The following is a 19,485-nucleotide window of genomic DNA, read 5'->3' as shown; positions in this document are numbered from 1 at the left end:
TCTAGGAGTACATAGCAGCAGATAAACAGAGTTAAACACAGACATTCACTGGGGAGGATCAGGGAATGTTTCTCCAGGAAAGTCACATCTAACCTAGCCAAGAGAAGAGGGGAAAGAAGATTTCTGGTAAACGAAAGAATATGTGTAAAGATTTAGAGGCATAAGAGAACATGACCTGTCAAAATAAAGGCAGTTTAACATGATCATAGCATAGAATGAGAGATGAGGCTTTGCTACATCTCCCTTTTTACTGAATCACAGAGCTCTTCTGAGCCAGTTTAATCAGTTTTCTGACGAAAATGAGCCGCCGAGAAGCTCATGCAGTATCACATTATGATCACTTCCCCTTAGCACACAGTATTATATATGTATATAGTCAGAGTTACTCAGTTGAATTTGATTAACCAGTTGAATTTCTTTGTAAATATATTTGAAGTTATCTACTGCTTTTGGAAAGAAATGAATTGATGATAGGTTTATGATAGCCATTCAAGTAATTCTGTAATGTTTGTGTCAAAGCCTAAAAAACTACACAACCTATTTTTTTGTACTTTGATGGCTTTAGTTGAAGATGTTACTTTTATGTCAAGGGATTCTTTTTTTTTTTTTAAGTTTCCTTGACAGCATCAATTCATGCACATATTTTCAATACAGAAACTGAAGGTGTGAATTTGAGACTCAATAGTCTTTAGATGATGCTGAAAATAATGAGATTTGGATTTTTATCCTTTTGGGTACTTGTGTCTTTTATTTATTTATTTTAGTTGGCAAATAAAAATTGTACATATTTATGGTATACAACATGATGTTCTGATATACACACACACACACACATTGTGGAATGGCTAAATCAAGCTAGTTAATGTATCTATTACCCCCACATACATTTCCATTTTTTGTGATGAGAGCACTTAAAATCTAGTCTCAGCAATTTTCAAGTATACAGTACCTTGTTATTAACTATAGTCTCCATGTTTTACAATAGATCTCTTGAATTTATTTATCCTCTCTTATTAAAATTTTGTATCTTTTAACCAACATCTCCCTAATGCTCCTCCCACTTCCTTTTCCAATGCCTGGTCACCATCAGGTGTCTATTCTCTGCTTCTGGGAGTTTTTTTAGATTCCACATATAGGTGAGATCATGCAGTATTTGTCTTTCTAGGTCTGGCTTATTCTGTTATTTAAACAAATTCTGGTATATCTTGTGTCTGAAATAGTGTCAAGCATGCAGTAGACATTCAAAATGTTTCATTTAAAAAGTCCAGAGGCTCTTCACTTTTAAGATGCATTTAATATTGAGTCCCAATAATCATAATAAATTATACTAGCAAATATTTATTGAGTACCAACATATGTCAAGCACTGTTTTTAGAGCTCTTGCATATATTACATCATTTAATCTTCATTTTATGAAGTACTTTTCTATCCTTTATTTATAGTCGAGGAAATTGAGGCACAGATAGGTTAGGGGACTTGCTGAGGCCTTATAGGTAATAAATGATGAAGTTAGAATTTGAACCCAGACAGCTAAACTCAGATCCTTGTCTCTTAACCTTACACTATACATCAGGAATGAAAGGTGGTGGATCTGACAACCATGAAGTGCTGTTGCATAAGGCAAATAAGCAACAAACCAGAACCTTAGCCCACTGAAATATTATAGAGATGATTTGATCCTCTGATCCCAGAAGAGACGTGTTATATTTTCTACCCAAATAGTTTCTGTCTTTCACATTATTTACATCTTCTTTTCTAATGGTTTTGCTTTTAATACATTGCATATGCTCATTGCTTCTTTTTAAAGCTTTTCTGGAAACATCATTTCAGAGAAACTTTGAAAACATCAATCTGCTTTCTCAATATAATTATTATCAATAACACCATTGCTAAGGAATTTATTTTTCAAATGAGAACTCAAAGAACTGTCTCATGTACAACTTCTCTGGCATAATTGATCATTTATCTTCACAAAAAACAAATGAGTTTTCATGAAAGCAAATTTCCAAAATATACACATGGAAAAGATGCAGTAGTCCCGGCTTGACGGCTTGCTGCTGCTATTGAGTATGGCCTCCTCTGTGATGCTTTTCATCTTTTGTTTACTTTTGGCTTCAACATGAACATTAATGATTTTTGTTTTTCCAGACGATTACAGAAAAACACAAACTAAATGTTCCTGAGACGATGACTGAGGTTCTCGATGTTTCTGATGAAGAGGGTAAGACTTCTATTCAACCTTCTACGACACCTGTCATGTTCTTACACAAGGGCAAGTCGTCCTTTGTTTCAGAGACCAAGTTGTGATATGGATGATAGAATGTTATAATTTAAAGTCACTTTTTCACCCTTGTTTCAATACATTTTACTTTTGCCATGGCAGCGGGGGCCAGGGAGCAATTCTGTCTGATTAGTATATATTTTTCTGATATTATCTCTTTTTCTGTGTGTGTGTGTGTGCATTTTTTTTTTTTGACAGAGTTTTACTCTGTTGCCCAGGCTAGAGTGCAGTGGTGTGATCTCTGGTCACTGCAACCTCTGACTCACTGGTTCAAGCGCTTTTCCTGCCTCAACCTCCTGAGTAACTCAGATTATAGGCATGCACCATCACACCCAGCTAATGTTTTGCATTTTTAGTAGAGATGGGGTTTCACCATGTTGGACAGGATAGTCTCAATCTCCTGACCTCATGGTCTACCTTCCTCAGCCTCCCAAAGTGCTGGCATTATAGGGCATGAAAAACCGTGCCCAGCCTCTTTTTCTGATTAGTATATTTTTTTCTGGTATTATCTCTTTTAACTAGCATTATAATTAGGTTATCAAATAATATGACTGGAAAAGGGGGAAAACTGTATTACAGCTATGTAATAACACAATTGTTATTAAAGTAGGTTTTAATTGTGTTAAAAATCTTTTTTTTTTAATTCAAATGCCTTTGAGTAAAGACTTTAAAGTATACTCCATCAATGAGTATTCTTCCTCAATTGAGAAACCTCTGTATTCTGGTTGGTTCATATGTACAGAATATATTTTAAGTACAGAGGAAAAGAGCCCAGAGAAAAAGAGAAGGTTTAAAAATAGTATAGCAGGAAGCAGTACAAATTCAACATATTAAGTATTAAGTCAGAAAATATTCCCCCTATAGTTTTAGAGCTGATAAAACATGGTCTAAGGCAATGGCTTCCTAAGTGCCGGGAATGCTGATGTTCTAGAAGGAGCAGTGGGGACTGCCGAGAGTGGGTGTGGGGCATCGTGCTAGAGCTGGAGGTGGGTCGGTAGGGTGTCTAGCTCCCTATCTCTACTTCAACTAGAGTAGCTGACTTTTCTAAATTTTATTCCTTGAATTTCCATGTAATATTCCATTCAGACAAAAAAAATCTACTAAAAAGTCATGAAAGCAGCATATAAGATTTGCAAGCATTTTTTACAAGAATATAGAAAAAAGAAAGAAAACACGCAACCAAATTTCAGTAGTGCAGCTATTGTTCCAATGCACATGATTGAAAAACTGCTTCCATACATGTATATGAAAAAATGTATGTTTGAAAAATTATTGCTGTTAAGAATGGCACTAGGTTTAATACCAATTGCTTTTACAGAGAAATATTAAAGATGATTCTTTAGGTTCTTCAAGATAGAATCCTAAGGTAAAACTTTACATTGAGATGTCCTTATTTAGAAAAAACTTGTTGAATCACCTATTGGTAATAGGTATTGAATTTTCTCATCTTTTATAAGAATTTATGACAAGAATGAACAAATGTTAGATCAAAGTATTTTTATGAGTAAATTCAAAGGGGTTCCCAAAGCTAACAGTTCCAAGTATTTAGTATAATTTTGTGTTCTATCTTAGTACTTGCCAACTGATTCTCAGCATTCCTGTATGCATCTTATATGCTTTTTGTGGGATCATCTTTCTTATCTTCACTTGTGTGTTGAACAGCTCTTAAACAGTTTGGTGACCACTTTATTGATGGGGAGGCACTTAGTGATTCAGGTACCATTAGAAGAAATTTTTGGAGTGAAAGCTTTTCTCTGCTTTTAATTTTTCTTAACTGGATAGAACAACTTGCTTAAATTTGTGTGCCTAATACTAATCTTTTTCTTTTGAAATAGCATGTGTAATATGAGTGGAATTGTGTATGTGTGCATTTGAGTATGTGGATTTTATTAACTTAGAAACTTAAAGTCATGAATTATTTATACTGCTAATGATTTTGTAGCTATTATTGAGACCTACTAACATAATTATATAATCTAGTGAACATTATAGATTTTTTTTTTTGCAATTAATATCTCTTCTTAGAATCTAAATTCAGAGAAAAGTAATTCTTTGGTCAGTTGACATTGAGCTAGCCTGAACATGATAATAACTAAGACCACTTGAAATGAATGCAGTTTATATTCTTGGTTGATGATATATTTTAGGTGTGATTAAAAATATATTAATAGTTGTAATGTGATTTTTAATATAGCTAAGAATAGAAATAAAGTAACATTTAAAAATTATTTAGGGTGAATTTGGCATATAAGGATAAATGAATAATGTAAGATATTTTATATAGTAAGAAGTTTCCAAAGTACACATGGTACCACTTTTGCAACTCTGTAAAATTTATAATGTATAAATTTAAATGTATAAATCAGATAAATTGAATAGTGATTATTTAATTTAAAAATAGCCCTTTATTTACAAAATAATTGCTGGATAATTCCATTAGTACATTTAAAGTATTTAATATTGAGTTTATTAAAAGAAAACCATTTATACAAAATAGCCTTTCAGATCTGCCTATTGCATTAAATGAGATGAGTTATAACATTCTGTAATTTTATTATTAAAAATATTATATATTAAATAATGTTGGTGATAGGAACTCTTGGTTCATGGAGAATATTGGTGAATGACCAAGATTTTGTGTTAAGAGAAGTACAGTTTTAGAAATAGCCGAAAACTTAATAACATTTCTTTCCCAGATGAAAATTCAAGTTGAATAATTTTCATGTAAAGGATTTATTTGAGTATTGATGAGTAACTTTTTCATGGAAAGAATTAGTATGAACGAAATTGGCTGGTTGACATTGCCAATGGCAACCTTTAAAGTTTTGGGAGGTTAATATGTTTTTATGAAACCTGATATCATCCACATGGACACAATGCAACATGTGTTTGAAGATTATTAGCTTATCCCTGTTTCCTCTACAGTCTATTGTTTATTAGTAGTAACAGTGTACTGATACCCAAAAAGAGTATTCAAACTTCTGCCATTAAGGATGGCACTATGTTTAATACTAATAACTTTTAAGGAGAAATATTAAAGATGTTTCTTTAGGTTCTTCAAGATAAAATCATAAGGTCAAACTTTACATTGAGATATCCTTACATTGAGATATCCTATCAAGCTAACTTGCTGTATACATATTAAAGTAGTCCATAATATCCACTCATGAATCCAATTAACAAATAGTGAATGTGATGTTATTGATGTTATTGTGTGGAACACTCTATAACTGGTGCACAGTGGAATCAAAGATGAGCATGAGGCATGCCTTTAGGAAGCCTATATGGAGAAATAATGTATAAATTAAAAGAGATACAATGGAAGGCACTATGTTATCCTTTTCATGTCCACTTGGGGAGATCAGAGATAGATATACCTAACACAGTCTCATTAACGTGCTGAGAGATGACAGATTAATAACAGGGTACATAGATTTTAGGGATTAGATAAGGAACAATATGGGAAAGTCTTGAGATAGGAAAGTACGAGAGAGAGAGACGCAGAGTGGAAACATCCTCCAGTCATTTGGTTTGCTGATGCATAAAAACATACCAGGCTCTGTTGTGGACTGTTTGAATTCTTAGCCGAAAAGTCTGGGAAACAGGATACCTTAAATATTTCAGTTAATGATTAAAACATTTAAACCTGTTTTTATAAAGATTTAACCAGCAGTGGTACACAGAAGGAGTTTATTGGGAAGAACCTGGAAAGAAGCAGAAATCTAAGAAAAGAGAAAGCATTTACTAAACCTCTATAATGCTAGGTACATGCCTCATTTAATCTTCATACCATTCCTGTGACACAGGCTGTGGATATCCTTCCACATTTTTTTTCAGGTAAGGAAAGACTTATTTTTGGAGAACAAGGCCTAGACACATTAAGTAGTTTGTTCAATGTCATGCAGCTATTAAGTGGTGGGTATGGAATTCAAACCTAGTATTGTAATAGCACAGCTATAATATAAATAACATCCTTTTGGAAGAATATGACAGTGAAATGCAAGGAAAAGACAGAACTGAGAATTCAGTCTAAGAGAATTATAGCATCCGGATCTAATGAAAGATGTGAAGGTAATCCTCTAAGTCTTTGTAGGATCATGAGTTGATCCCTGTCTTCACTGACTCAACTTCCCAGCCATAAATGATGAGGTGGGGTTCAGAGATTTTGGCATCTGTACAACCAAAATGCCTATAGAGATGTGACTCACTTATGCCTTATTCTCATGGATTCATGAATGGATGGCTTGTGCATACATCTCTGCAAGTACTCTGGAATGACATGTACTAGTAATCAAGAGAATGCCAAGCTGGCCAAGTGCTGGGATGAAATATAGAGGCACCTTCTCCACAACGTCTATTTTGAACACTTAACACTTAGAGGGGCTCTTCATCTCAGGTTTCAGTCCTTTTTCCCATATCTCAGCAGGAATAATATTTGCTTGAGAGGGAATGGGTTCCATAACATTTCAGAGAATCTTCCTCTTGCCAGCATCGTGAGGGATTGTCAGGAAGGGGAGCCATTCCACTTTTATTTTTTTTTGAGACAGAGTCTTGCTCTGTCACCCAGGCTGGAGTGCAGTGGGGTGATCTCAGCTCAGTGCAGCCTCCATCTCCCAGGTTCTTTTGCCTCAGCCTCCCGAGTAGCTGTGACTACATGTATGCGCCACTACACTAATTATTGTATTTTTAGTAGAGACTGGGTTTCACCGTGTTGGCCTTGCTGGTCTCGAATTCCTGACCTCAGACAATCCACCTGCCTCAGCCTCCCAATGTGCTGGGATTACAGGCATGAGCCACTGCTTCCGGCCACCATTCCACTTCGTTTAAGTTATTCCCATGCTATTGAGATCTGTGTCCTACGGGGGTTAAATACACCACTCACTATTGATGAGGAATCTTGTGGTTTCCAGATATCAAAACAATTGTACATAAAAAGCCCATAATACACTGATGCTTTACAGTTAGTAGAGAAGAGTTTTCACAAAATTGTTTGGAAACATTGGAAAATAAAACAAGAAAAAGCTAAGTCATAAACCTGGGAATCAGCATTCTGTTAAGTGCTGATTCCCACTTGAAGAAAAGAAAGTAAATAATGATTCTTTTAAAGCTGTCTGAGTTGTACAAAATTTTTTCCAAGTATACTGGCACTCTACTCAAACAAATAAGAGCTAAAGCTTTTAATCTGAATATTATTTTAAATAATCTTTTCTCCCCTCTTGGCTTAGGCAAGGAAGTAGTTGTGCTATTTGCTCATGTAGGGAATTTTCAAAGAGAACTACATTAGTAAAGGGGTGAGTAAAGAAGATGAGTTCTGCTGTGGACATGCTAAATCTGAGATGCTTATAGAAAATTTAGGTGGAAAAGACCAGAAGGCAATTGAAATATAAATGTAGAGTTCATGAGAGAGTGTCTGGGACCAATAGAAATCTGTGTTTAACTAGTGGACCTCTAAGTCCACATGATAATATGTGAAATAAAAAGAAAGGGCAGATGGAAAATAACATTTAAGAGAAGTAGAGACAGAAAAGAAAGACTCAAAGATGTAAGGGGAAGACCAGGAGAGATTTGTGTCAGAGAAGTTAAGAGGAATAGTTTTTCAAAGAAGAAATCACTTCTCAGCCACTGATTAATTGCGGAAATTAACAAGCTTCTGCTTGATAAGTTTGTCTGTTAACAAAGAGGAGTCAGAGTGAAATAAAGAAGGTCTAAGAATTAGGGAAAGAAGCTACCATATTTCAAAGATGGCAGAAATATGGATGTTTTATCCATGGATGGGGAAAGACATTCATAGAATCTGTAACAGAGGAGAGAAGGCTGAAGATGAAGGGCCTAGCAGACAAAGTATCTAGGAAGATGAGGGGGGATAAGTCTTTGGAGGCAGGGATGGGCCAGCTTTACACGAGCAGAAATCTTCTCACCCACTAAGGGAAGCAAGAATATGACCGTGTTATTTCAGGGGCTCATTAAATACATTTAAAGCTTTGATCTGTATGCAGAATTTTCTAGTTATATACCAACTTGGGTGATTTTTTTCAAAGTGATTTTTCAGATTCTGTTAGTTTCTACTTGCATTCACTTTCCACCTCTCACTGCAGATATATCGTACTGAATAGCGTGATTTATATGCAACTAACTATCTTTGAGATAAATTTTATATAGCACTGACAAGATTAGTCCCCAGAGAGGTGCCTTTCCAGCTAATGCCAACACTGGGATAGTATTAAGACACTGCTTTCAGCATTTAGGTCAGCATTTAGGGTCTTTGCTTCTTTGGATCATTTCTCTCTGAGACATAGTCAAGACATTGTCTATATATCTAGGGCCACCATAGGTGTATGTAAAATACTAAAAACTTACTTTTAATATCACTCAACCTAGCAGCTGCCTTAGGCAGATAGCATCATAACAAAACCATCAAAATGCGCAAAATAAAGGAGAATGTAAAGGACATTCATTCATGAACTCTCAGTGTAATCAGAGGTGATTTTTTTGGTTGTTGTTGTTGATGTTGTTGAGACAGGATCTCATTCTGTTGCCCAGGCTGGAGTGCAATGGTGCAATCATGGCTCACTGTAGCCTCTACCTCCTGGGCTCAAGCAATTCTCCCACTTTAGCCTCCCAAGTAGTTGGGAATATAGACACAAGCCACCATGACCAGATAATTGTTTTAAATTTTTAGTAGAGATGAGGTCTAGGTGTTGCCCAGGTTGGTTTTAAACTCATGAGCTGAAGTGATTCTCCTGCCTCACCCTCCCAAAGTTCTGGGATTACAGGTGTGAACCACTGTACCTGGCCAATCAGAGGTTTTTAATTTTTGGCTTATCATCAGAGTCATAAAATTTTGATATATTTTATTAAAAATATACTCTTCAAATGTTTTTCCATCTTCTAACAAGATTCTATTTACACAAGAGGGGAAGGCTGGGTTCCTATAATTCATCTGCATGTTCTACCTGATCAAACACTGTGCCTTGCTCCTTCAGATGTGGAGGCACTCCAGCTAGACTCTATTCTTTTATCTTTATCTTTCTCACCTTTTCTTTTTTCACCCTGAAAAACCTTCCTCACCTACTGAGGTATAACAAGAGTGAGACCGGGCACGGTGGCTCAAGCCTGTAATCCCAGCACTTTGGGAGGCTGAGGCGGGTGGATCACGAGGTCAAGAGATCGAGACCATCCTGGTCAACATGGTGAAACCCCGTCTCTACTAAAAATACAAAAAATTAGCTGGGCATGGTGGCGCGTGCCTGTAATCCCAGCTACTCGGGAGGCTGAGGCAGGAGAATTGCCTGAACCCAGGGGGCGGAGGTTGCGGTGAGCCGAGATTACGCCATTGCACTCCAGCCTGGGTAACAAGAGCTAAACTCCGTCTCAAAAAGAAAAAAAAAAAAGAATGAAAGATAGATGGGAGAAATAAGAAAACTTCAAATGTAGGTCCTATTTTATTAAGGAGTTTTGAGGATTTTTAAGAACCAAGAAGTTAAAGCTTATTTGAGTTATATTTATTTCCTGTGACCATCTTGGCTGCTGAGAGACAGCAGTGAGAACTGGCAAATTAGGAGAAGCAAGATGAAATGCAAAAGCAAACAGACTTTGAGGAAGGATGGGATGCCCGAAGCTGAGTAGTATTCAGAATATGGTGCTGGAATTTTTGGGAGTAATGATGGAGTAGGAGAGTGGAGAAATAAAGAGAGAGTATATAAGCAGACTTTTGCTTTTTATTATTATTATTTTGTATTTTTTGAGACGAGTCTCTCTCTGTTGCCCAGGCTGGAGTACAGTGACACAATCTTGGCTTACTACCTTCACCTCCTGAGTTCAAGCAATCCTCCCAAGTAGCTGGGACTACAGGCACATACAACTGTTACCAGCTAATTTTTGTATTTTTAGTAGAGACAGGGTTTCACCAGATTGGTCAGGTTGGTCTCAAGTTCCTGACCTCAGGTGATCCACCTGCCTCAGCCTCCCAAAGTGCTGGGGTTACAGGCGTGAGCCACTGTGCCCAGCCAACTTTTGGTTTTTAAAGAATCTTTTTGGCTTTTCGCACAAGGGATCCATAATGTGCAGCTTGCATTGTGCTTGTATTATGTGACAGATTCTGTATTCAACCATTCCCTTCACTTTATCATGAATAAGAATAGATGTAGTCTTCTGAAATGTTAATAAAACCCACATTTTTTACTGAAAGTAATGTAGGCTTAATCCTAAAGGAGACTATGCCTATATTTTGATAAATCTATAGTTAGAATTCATCTTAGAAGTTTTTTCTCTCAGAAGTAAACAACGAGGGGTATCCAAACTTAATATTAAAAGAATTAAAATTCAAATGATTGCTTTTTCTTGGCAAGTGGTAAGAAAATGAATCAAATCTTGTATCTCTAAGTTTTAACACTGTATAGTCGTTTGCTGGTGTTCTGTGTTCTGGTGTGCAGTGCAGTTTCATCCATGTCAAGGCAATGATGTTGGTGCATTTCACAATCATGATTATATTTTGTAGTTGATATTACATTCAACAAATAATCCTCCTTCTTCCTCTGATTGTTTCAAGGTGATGACACAATGACAGGAGATGGGGGAGAATACCTTAGGCCTGAGGACCTAAAAGAACTGGGTGATGACTCACTACCCAGCAGTCAGTTCCTGGATGGTATGAATTACCTGCGATACAGCTTGGAGGGAGGACGATCTGACAGGTATTTCATAAAGCTTATACTTGATATCAACCAGAAGTATCTGCAACATATTTTTATGATGATGAGACAAATGTAGATGCAATTATTGAGCACTTAATAGGTACCTTATTAATCTCAGAAGTTAGCATGCTATGTTATTCCATTCTCTAACAACTTGCCCATTTTAAAGAAAAGAAAACTAAGGCCTAGGAAGATAAAATAACTTGGCAAAATCAAACAACTAGTAAGAAGCAAACCCATCATAAATAAGAACTCTTATCGTTTAAATGTGGTGTTTTTAATCACTGGCCACTTTTTCCTCAAAAGGACAATTTTGCCTTACAGACATTCTCACTGAGTGGTATCACAGACACTTTGAATACTCTCCCACCCCCGCTTTTTTGTTAGTGACATATTTCTGTGGATAAAGTATGTTGTGAGGCTGAATTAAAAAGAAATACATTCAGAACAAACTATCTGGAACTGACTTTTTCATGAAAAAGAATCCAAACAGAATATCACGAGAGCCTGGATACAAGAGAAAATCAGAGCACAATCTGAGGGAGCCCAGCATTAATAGACAAATCTGGGAGGTTTATGTGATATTCTGAGATATGCGATCAGTGTTACTTTTTGTTATCATTAACTAGTACTACTGGCACTTGTTGTTTTTTGATGCAAGTTAGGTGATAACATTCTATGGTTCCTCATGGAAAGTGTGACTGATAAGGGAGGCCATGAGTATGGATGTCATAGCTAGGCACAGTGGCATGTACCTGTAGTCTCAGCTACTTGGAAGGCTGACGTTGGAGGATCACTTGAGCCCCAGAATTTAAGTGCAGCCTGGGCAGCTTAGCAAGACATTGTCTCTTAAGACAAAATAGAGTAAGTTTGTCCATGTAGTATAATGTGTTCTGCTGATCAATAATCTCAGGTTTACAGTTTTAAAGTTGGCTCCATTATAAGCTATTTTATGAATATCCAGCATACTTAGAGTCTAAGAAATAAATAGCTAAAAGAGTAATAGAGTCTAAGTGCATAATGAGCAAAACCAAACTTTTCTTGGGCTTTTTCCTTGAGCACCAATGCCCCCTTCCACTATCTTTTTTTTTTTTCTTTAGCTAGATAGACTTGCTACTTCATAGCCTAATGAGATGGGAAAGGGTATAGGCTAGTGGTACACATAGAGGGCCACCAAAGCCCTGAGGCTCTAGGTTACAGGAAAAGATGAAACCAACTGAGACCAAATGATGAGTAATAATGGCGAGGAAAGGTGTTGAGCAAAGGCTCGTAGGGTGTGTAAGAGAAAAGGGAGTGCAGTGTTGCTGGAGTGTAAGTGTGGAGGATCGGGAATTATATTTGCATAGTGGGTGGCTCCTTCTTCCAGTCAGAAAGAGGATGAATTTTAAAGGAGGCTTCCAAAGAGCTAAACCTGGAGATTGCAATCATTCTGAGAAGGAATTGTGCATGTATTAACTGTAGGTGCCGTGAGAGGACTTGCATTCTAACCTTGGTGAGAGTCATGGAGAGAATTTCAGAAATAAAACATTTGAAAGTTTTTTGAGACATGTGTAGGAGGCAAAACCAGTCAGATTTAATAATGAATTTCCTGAGTTAGGTGAAGAAGGGGAAGGAGATTAAATTGACACCTTGGCTTCAATAACTCAGATAAAGGGTGTTCACAGAAGGAGGAGCCCCTCTGGAGGTAGGAGTAGAAGGGACTGGTGTTCCATAAGCCCTCTTGATACATTGATAGATCTGTACCTTATACTCTGAGATTCTTAAAAGATTTCAAATTTGAATAGAATGTAATGTTTATGGCATTGCATAAATTGATGATAATCTGTAACTAGTAATATTACTGTCAACCATAAAGCTTCTATTTTTTGCATGATCTTCCTTATTAAGAATAAGTACTTGATTTGACCTATTTCTCTTCTTTCAAAGTACTTAGGTTGAGGAAGAATTTAGAATAATACTTTCTATGAAACAGGATGGATGGGTCAAATGCTTCTACTTAAATTCAATACTTTTCAGCACATAAGGTCAGGGGACATAAAACAAACAGACATACTGTGTTCTCCAGGTCTCCACTTGCATTTCTAGATCACCAGATGTATTCACCATTTCCAAATCAGAATTGCAGGCAGCATCTCATTTCCATGGTCTTATTCTTTTATTTTTAATTTTGCTTAGGCAATTCAATATAAGTTACCTGTTTTCAGTGACCATTTTTTCCTTTGCATTATGTCTTTATTTGAATTGCTTTCACTAGTACCATGCCCAGGTAGGTATTAACAGAGCATGGAAACAAGCCCTTCCTGGATTTATCCACATTTCCCTGCTCACCGCTCAACCTGTGTGTGTGTGTGTGTGTGTGTTGCTGGGGACGGGGGGTGCTTATATTCTAGAATTATGGATTTATTCTAAAATAAAGAGTTTTATATATTAAAATGAGTAACTAACTGAGCTAGAAGAGGTGGATATATGATTAAAATGAAAATCTGTGACATGACCCAGGTATGGCTTTGTTTCAACTATCACAGCTCCACCTTGTGGTTGATAACACATTAGCATGGCTTCCTCCAAACAACCCCAATTAGCCTATGTGTAGTTGGAGAAGACAGAAAAAATAGGCCGGGTGCAGTGGCTCAAGCCTGTAATCCCAGCACTTTGGGAGTCCGAGGTGGGTGGATCACGAGGTCGAGATATCGAGACCATCCTGGTCAACATGGTGAAACCCCGTCTCTACTAAAAAAATATAAAAAATTAGCTGGGCATGGTGGCGCGTGCCTGTAATCCCAGCTACTCAGGAGGCTGAGGCAGGAGAATTGCCTGAACCCAGGAGGCAGAGGTTGCGGTGAGCTGAGATCGTGCCATTGCACCCCAGACTGGGTAATAAGAGCGAAACTCCGTCTCAAAAAAAAAAAAAAAAAAAAAAAGAAAAAGAAAAAATAACCTGATACCTAAAATATACATAGATATGGAAGATTGCAAATGCATATAATTTAGTGCAAATTAAATACAAATATAACCAAGTTATGATTAGTTGGATTTTATGTCTGTTTTATTTTATTGTTGCTTCCAAATTAAAAATACTTTCCAAATTTAATATAAAATGCTAAATAACAATGAACCACAGAAACTTCTTCAGGTTTTAAAACAAATTCATTGAAAATTTTGGATTTCTACTTGTTCAATAAAGTTTGCAACTCCACTAATTGAATGTTTAATAAATATTACAGTTTAGCAAGATAGTAATTATTATACTTTTCAATAAAATTACACTTTCCTACCACCTATTTGTTCAGAAAACAGTTGTACCATAGTCCAATAAAAAGTATAAATTAAGACCATAACAAAACCGCTATCACATCCCCTAGCTGAACAGCAAATAAAACTTTACACTTCTATGGCTATGTTATTATACATTTATTAAGTTAATAGCAGAACCATTGACTTAATGAAAAATTGGTAACTGTATTGGAAAATATTTAAACTTGTTTTTAATGTCTGAAATCAGAGTGAACAGTTTCTGACCCAAGGACTTAAATTATTCCAGACCTTTGTTGTGCTGGTTATATGATTTTACTGAGAATAATTCTTCAGTTATATTATTTTAGAGAGGATATTCTTTTAGAGGGAATAATTTCTCTGCTGTTGGAATAGTCTGTTTTTATTTCATTTAAGTAGATTATATGACATCATTTTTTTCAAAAGCAGTTAGAAACTATACACATTGATTAAACAATCAATTAATATTCAGAAAGCAGTAAGTAGAGGAAGTTAAAGTAAAACTTAGAGAAAGGTAGACACTCCGATATATGATTTTGATTTATTCATTCTTGCTTCCTCTCTCTGTCCAACTTTTCTCACTTTCTGTGTATATATCCTCATATCGTTCTCTCTCTAATCAATTTTTTGTCGTCAGATATCACTTTGTTTCCTTCTTTCTCTTCTTATTGGGGTTTTAGGAAAGACAAAAATCACCAGCACTTCTCTGTTCCTCTCAGTACAAAACCAATTTAGAGAAAGACTCAGGTGTCAACTAAATGGATATCAAAATTTCACTTTTATGAATGATACGCTGATTGCAAAGTGTGGCTTTACTTTTGTAGCCCAATGGGCTCTTTAATAACACATTCCTGAAATAGACTTGTCTGCTTAGCCATAGTCACTCCCTGAGAGCGGTAATTGAGACTTCATTCATTCTTTCAAAGTTTAGACATTTGCAATCTGGGAGCCACATCACAAGGTTTTATTTGAGGTACCATTATTTACCATTCAGTTTGTTCTCATTCAAATTAAATTTCCATTTTCCCTTTTGAGACCAGTGTTTCTGCTATTCCAGAAGATGGTTGAGTCCATAGACAAGCCGTATTGGAAATAGAAGAGGTTGGCTCCTCTACTATTTTCCCTTCCTTGGCCAATTTCAAAACAAAATAAAAGTAAATAGAATTTAAGAGTTGCTGATCTAATGCACCTGGTACAAAACACATCCAAGTGAATCTTAGCTATCTTTGTCATTTACAGAAGGAAAAAACTCATCTATTCCACCAACTGAGACAGGCTTTTGCTGAGATTAACCTTTTTCCCGATAATTTAATTTCCCATCAAAAGCTAAATGTAAAACCAGTTGTAATACAAATAGCCTCCAATTGCTGGAGCTAAAACTCTTGTTGATGAAATTATTTAGGCTCTGTCAAGAGCCTCAATCTTCTCCAAGAGCCTAATAACATAAAATAGCTAATTCTCAAATTATATTTAGATTTTGTTTTATTATAAACACAGATTTATGTATGTGTAAACACATAGGATCAGACAATCAACTCCTTTTATTCATGTCACTTACCCTTTAAGACTCCTTTTTGGAATATACCTACATGTAAAGTAAGAAGGAGGAGGTCCTGGATTACTATGAATTACCTATAAAGTGATGACTCCATCAAAGACAATTGATGCTGGCTATATTGACATCTCATACATATGATAGCACATTGCTTACAAAATTAAATATACTGGCAAAATGCAGATAGTTTCTACTAATAAATATGCTAATTTAACATTCAGTCCATAATTCTATAGTGCTTCATTAACCAAACACCTACTAGCTAAAAGTAAATGAACGTTTGCTTCTATTGTGAAAGCTTGCATATCTCTTTTTTTCCCTTATGGGCTTTGGGCTAATATTTTGAACATAGATCTTTAATACTTGAACTATACTGTATAAAATATAGTTTATTTAAGTGATCAATCTATTCTTTGAGTTTACAAATTGATTTAAAAGGAATGAGTTTGCATCTATGCAAATGTCAAGTTTTACCTATTACATTTGAGTATGTAATTTAGAACTTCAAAATTCAGACCTTTCAAAAATGTAATGCATGGTTTATCAAGGCCTAAATCCCATTTTGAAGCAAAACCTCACTTTTGGTCCATGGCCATTGGCAATTTGTCTTTGTGCTGGCAGGTGTGTCTGTGTTCTGGGCTGGAGCTTAGAAACAGTTTCTTGTGCTCATGCATCTCATCACCACGGCAACCAACACTCTGGTGCTTCACTCACCACATACAGGACATGCACAGGGGACAGTGCTCTCGTTTGAAATAATAGCATTGTTGGAGTCACCAGAGACAAACAAGAGGAACTTCACTTCCGCAGGAAGCATGCTTCTGGCCACAGTCCATTTCACTCTGTACCTTCCAGGGGAATGCACCAACATTCAGTCATTCACAGTTCAAAGAGGAGGAGAAAGAGGCATGGAGAGAAAATGGAAACTAATGAGCGAAAATGAAACTGGGCTTTCATTTTGTTCTTCTCTCTGAGAGCTGTCTACTTTCCTCCTAATATTTTTCTTAGTTGCAGGGAGATTAACATTTAGCACAGATTTAAGCAATCTATCCTGGAATTATTTCCTGTGAGAATTTCTTGTCCTGGCAGTAATAAACTACAGTTGCTGGTTTCAAACATTTCTGGGAAGAAAATGAATCAGATTAGGAGTATCAAATTTTAACTTCTGGATTCCCTTGTGCTCTTGCCATTGAGCAGTAGGAACCTGTCAAAGGATGTGTTAGTTTAGCTGTTGAACAAAAAGGTAGGACAACACAGAGACTTGTGTCCCCCTGGAAGTTGCGCTGTTAGCTAATAGCACGCTTTTTTCACTCTCCTGCTCGGCTCATCATTTTGTCATCCCAACCCTACTACCGCTGTTGATATATGCCATGGCCTCCTGCCCACCTACCAGCCTTCGATCCTTCAGTTCCGACAGGTCTCACACTCTGAGCCATGCCTCCTACCTGAGGGACAGTGCTGTGATGGACGACTCCGTTGTGATTCCCAGTCACCAGGTACGTGACATTTTTTCTTCATGTCTTTGCTGTCTTGAGAGCTTTTTAACATTATCGGATGCTAGAAATGTCCTGAGAAAGTTTTTAATTCTCCCCAAAATCATTCTTAATTTGGTTGACAAGCTAGGATAAGAGATTTGAGGATTTTCCTAAAATGTGAAAAATGTTCATTAGATGTTTTCCAATGAGCAGCGTTTTTCTGAAAAAGCATACTGCTTATTTCTTCGGCTATACTGAATTCTTCTGTGGAGATTATATATACACATTATTTTTTAAACAAACATAAAATCTTCATTAAAGGAAAAAGAGAGGTGGGATGCATTTAAGGGATGAATGCTACAGGTTAAGTTGTATCTTTCAATATTTAAAATTGCTAGCTATGAGAAAGGCTTAAAGTTTATTGTGGAATATTTTAATTCTAGTTAGGATTTTATCACTTTTGGTAGATTGGGTACAGGGAAGTAGATGGGTACCTACTCTCTTCAAAGACAGTTACACAAATGTAATCTTATATAATCTATTTAATAATGCAATTTAAAAGAGAATGCATTTTAAAAGATTCATTGTAAATAATACATTGGTCTTATATTTTTTTAATGAAAATTTTCCTAGGTAAACACTTTCCAGTGACGCCACTTTTTACATTTCATTATATTTTACTTTAATTGAAGCAAAGTGTTTTTATTCAATCCAGTGTTCTTTGTGTTTAGGTGTCAGCTCTAGCCAAGGAGGCAGAAAGGAATTCTTATCGCCTAAGCTGGGGCACTGAGAACTTAGACAACGTGGCTCTTTCTTCTAGTCCTATTCATTCAGGGTGAGTAAATCAATATTATGTATCCTGATCAAGAGGTAAAAAGAGATGGGGGTGAAAGTAACAGCTTTGTCCAGTAGCTTTAGCTGGTGACTAGCTTTACAGTGGAGGTGCCCTTTGTTTAAACTTGTAAATAACATTGCTTTATCCAACATAAACTCTATATCTACAGCAACAAACCAACAAAAAAGGTTGAATTCAGCATTAAAAAACTATTCTTTTAAAACAACTCATAGAATGCATCAAACAGCTTGCTACCTAACTGGAACGTACTGGCCTTCCTACTATTCATGTACTATCTTTAAGACATCTTAAAAAGAGGAGCTGAATCATTTGATTTCCAGAAAGTTTCTATTTATTAGGATTAGCTGATTGGTTCAATGAAATAAATGCCTTTCTCAGATGTTAATGCATTTAAAATAATGTTACAGAAGTTTGAATCACACAAATGTATAGAGGAGTTTATATATTATTTGAAGTAGGGATATAAAGAAAAAGGGAAATTTGAATGCAACCAGTCAGGTTCTCAGTCATCTTCTTAAAGTCATTCAGAGCATGTACACACCAGTGTTGAAGCAATGCTGCCTGTTTTTATTAACTCATTAAAAAATAGGAGTTCGAGTCATACTTTCAAACATACTTAAAGTTGTTCTTAAGGTGTTCAGTTGTGTGGAGTATAAATTCCTTTAGGAGTTTTAAATTGTAAAACTCTTCCAATTTTTTCCTTACATATTAGTAGTTTCCAATAATATAGCAATATCATAATTATATATATAATTTCTATTTTTATTATTTTTAAAGCACTATTTATATTCTATATATCAGAATGCAGTCCTTTGGTTTTAATTATTATCCCAAAATTTCAATCCATAAATTTCAGAACTATTTTGAAAAGTAGATCCTTTCTTATTTTTATTATTCTAAAATATTCTCCTTTTAGGAAAGAGTTCAAGATGTTTTAGTTAAAAATTTTAGACTTCTTCAACTAATCTTCTACTAAGTAAAGGTTCATACAATAATATTAGTTACATACTTATTGAAAACAATCCTAATACTCTTTTCCTTGTTAAATAAGTAGAGGCTAGTTTCTGATGGAAGAGTTATTAATGAGAATAAAAAACACTTCATTCAAATTTACTTACTTTTTTTTTTAAAAAAAAGCTATAAATTACTCAAAAAGTATAACATTGCATTCTGCTAGTAAACTTCTTCACAATGATGAGTAAGAAGGAAAAGAGGCCTGGATGTAGAATATTGAAGGAACATAGATAAGACTCTAGAAACCTTAATAAGGTGTTTAAAATTCATATGCAGCCTACAAAGCGATGAGATGATTTTAGGTAAAATGTAATTGACTAATAATAACTGAATTTACA

At 35.7% G+C, this 19,485-nt stretch overlaps 1 protein-coding gene across 50 annotated transcripts in view; it reads left to right on the top strand.

The window, feature by feature from the left end:
• Window positions 1-19,485, top strand: part of ANK2 (ankyrin 2) — a 589,059-nt gene that overhangs the window by 503,230 nt on the left and 66,344 nt on the right. For 45 of the 50 annotated variants that reach the window (XM_078366661.1, XM_078366656.1, XM_078366650.1 and 42 more), the window contains 4 exons: window positions 2,149-2,221; window positions 10,830-10,974; window positions 17,196-17,298; window positions 18,009-18,112. In XM_078366661.1, the coding sequence (XP_078222787.1) occupies window positions 2,149-2,221; window positions 10,830-10,974; window positions 17,196-17,298; window positions 18,009-18,112 (425 nt within the window). Of the gene's footprint in view, window positions 1-2,148; window positions 2,222-3,943; window positions 3,998-10,829; window positions 10,975-17,195; window positions 17,299-18,008; window positions 18,113-19,485 lie in introns of all 50 variants that reach the window. The other 5 variants (XM_078366618.1, XM_078366615.1, XM_078366613.1 and 2 more) reach the window with 1 other exon arrangement.

Source organism: Callithrix jacchus, chromosome 3 (assembly GCF_049354715.1).
Source record: "Callithrix jacchus isolate 240 chromosome 3, calJac240_pri, whole genome shotgun sequence".
Lineage (NCBI taxonomy): Eukaryota > Metazoa > Chordata > Mammalia > Primates > Cebidae > Callithrix > Callithrix jacchus.
Note: the sequence above shows the minus strand (reverse complement) of the source record. Positions and strands in the feature narration are given on the sequence as shown.